The 2,628-nt window shown below is 46.0% G+C and overlaps 1 protein-coding gene across 1 annotated transcript; it reads left to right on the plus strand.

Annotated features, from left to right (window-relative positions):
- The first annotated feature begins 495 nt into the window (after positions 1 to 495).
- On the plus strand, positions 496 to 2,177 carry LOC125547656 (expansin-A24-like). Its single transcript, XM_048711466.2, has 3 exons — positions 496 to 714; positions 1,242 to 1,566; positions 1,665 to 2,177. Exons 1-3 carry the CDS (start codon positions 555 to 557, stop codon positions 1,972 to 1,974), a joined length of 795 nt encoding a protein of 264 aa, XP_048567423.2. The 5' UTR covers positions 496 to 554; the 3' UTR covers positions 1,975 to 2,177.
- Positions 2,178 to 2,628: the final 451 nt, after the last annotated feature.

Consider the following 2,628-nt stretch of genomic DNA (forward strand, 5'->3'; position numbering starts at 1 on the left):
GATGAAACCGATAAATTGCTAACGAAAACGTTGCCCGCGTACACGTTTGGGCAACTTGAGGATTAGCCTGGTTTAACGGCCAAAGAATGATCGCATGATCAAGCCGACGAACATTACTTCATGACCATGCATGAAAATGGACGGATTGAAAGCATCTATCGATGTGCCTTACTGACAACTCAAGATTTCTTCACGACCTAATCATCACACCCTATGTGCGCCGCCGACGTTGAGGACCAGATGCAGGACATGAACACTCGTCGTACGATTCAAGGGACGGGTCTGCGCCTACGTGCATACTATACATATATCTCTTGATTGGCATGCAAGCATTGGCTCCGCTGCACGGCCAGGCACCTTTGCACGCTACATGCTTCATTCATCCAATCAGGGTGGCCTTGCTGAATCCTCTAGCGACGTACGCACAAATCGACCGCATGGGAGGACTATATATACACAAACGATCGTCAGATCACTCACAACCGTCAGCAATAAATCACACACGAGCAAACGCATCCATAGATACTTCAAGCCAGACGCAGCTAGCGGCAGATATGGCTCTAGCTCGAGTTGCTGCAGGGGTGCTGCTGGCGGCGATCGGCTGTGTGCTCTCTGTGGCCGCGGACAATCCGAGCACGACATCCCCGCAACCCTTCGTCTGGCAGAAGGCGCATGCGACGTTCTACGGCGGTGCTGACGCCTCCGATACAATGGGTAATCAACTAATCATTCAACTCACTGTTGGATATATGAGCAATTTACCAAATGATTTTATTAACAGAAATACTAGATAAAGCATGACTAATATAGAAGAGATAAAACAAGTCATGCGTTCTGACAGAGAGAAGGTAAATAGCCTCTGCATATATGAAGTAGAACCTAACATGTGTAGGACAAGGATTAGAACAAGGAACTGTGGCAGAACTTTTAACAGGAGCGCGCGTGGATATCCCTCTTGTTCTCATGCTCGTACAAGTGGGGAGAGAACCTCCCTTATAAGGAGGTCCAACTCCCACTCAACTAGCAATGTGGGACTAAACTTTTGTTGCACCTCTTGCCTTGTACAAATGGGCTGTGTGGGCCTCTAGGATTTATTAGGAATTTCTGAAACTGCTATTGGGCTAGGCCCCAAATAGACAAAATTCCAGCACTCATGCCTCTACATCCATCTAGTGCGTGCATGCCCGGTTCATCTTGTTCTTCTCTGCTCTAACACTTGCGATGTGTTCTATGTATTGCAGGTGGCGCGTGCGGGTACGGCAACCTCTTCTCTGAAGGCTACGGGACGCGCACGGCGGCTCTGAGCATGGTGCTGTTCAATGACGGCGCCGCGTGCGGGCAGTGCTACAAGATCGCATGCGATCGAAAGCGAGCGGACCCGTTGTTTTGCAAGCCCGGCGTGACGGTGACTGTCACTGCCACGAACTTTTGCCCGCCCAACGACACCCTCCCCAATGACAACGGAGGCTGGTGCAACCCGCCACGGCCACACTTCGACATGGCCCAGCCGGCATGGGAGAAGATCGGTGTTTATAGAGGTGGCATCATCCCCGTCATGTACCAGAGGTATACATGCGCCTCTTATAAGTTTAAAATTTAGTCCAAAGTCATCGTAGCAACATATAACTTTAAATTTTCTCCATGCCACTGCCATACACATGCAGAGTTCCATGTGTTAAGCGGGGTGGCGTCAGGTTCAGAATCAATGGTCATGATTACTTCAATCTTGTGCTTGTGAGCAACGTTGGTGCAGCAGGCTCGATCAAGTCCATGGATGTCAAAAGCTCTGATTCCAACGACTGGATGCCCATGGCACGCAATTGGGGCGCTAACTGGCACTCGCTGGCGAACCTCACCGGCAAGATGCTCTCCTTTAGACTAACCAACACTGATGGACACACGCTTGTGTTCAACAACGTTGTGCCGAAGGGATGGAACTTTGGGCAATCATTTGCTAGCAAGTTGCAATTCTAGTGAGCAATGTCTGCCGACCAATTAACTTACCAGGGCAAGTGACCGATTTGTGATCATTACACTGCATTGCGATGAAATGCAAGTTATGGTGGTTAATGTGTATGCTACTTATAGCACTGGTCTAATGTTACCATTCAATTTGTTCATACTCATTTGTGTAATTGGTAAGCTGTATATAGATCCAATTAAATTTATTGATTTCATATTCTTCAAAATCAATCATGTGATGCATTCTGTAAACACATTATGTCATTGTCTTGCTGTCTACATAGTGGTACGCCATTTGCATAGGAGAACATAAAATAATCCATGTATAAACCAGAAATTATGTACTGCTACATGACATATATAGTTATTTTGTCCAGACATGCAAACAAGAGCTGAGGAAAAAATAAAATAATCGCTTGTCTTTGACTGTTAATTAGTATGGTTTGAATAATGCAAATTGTTGATGCAAAACTTTATCCTTCAAGTCCTTTCTGGACCTATTTTATAAGTTGAAGCTTTATAGAAGACCTTGTAACAATAAGTATTTCTTTTTGTAATTCTAGCTCACCCCTCCACCTCAATTCAAAGGTAATTATCAGTTCTTATTACCGACCGATAGGTCTACAAGGTGGCTGCTACTATACTAACCTGATAGACCAGCCGACT

Source organism: Triticum urartu, chromosome 3A, assembly GCF_056163025.1.
Source record: "Triticum urartu cultivar PI428250 chromosome 3A, HENAU_Tu73, whole genome shotgun sequence".
NCBI lineage: Eukaryota > Viridiplantae > Streptophyta > Magnoliopsida > Poales > Poaceae > Triticum > Triticum urartu.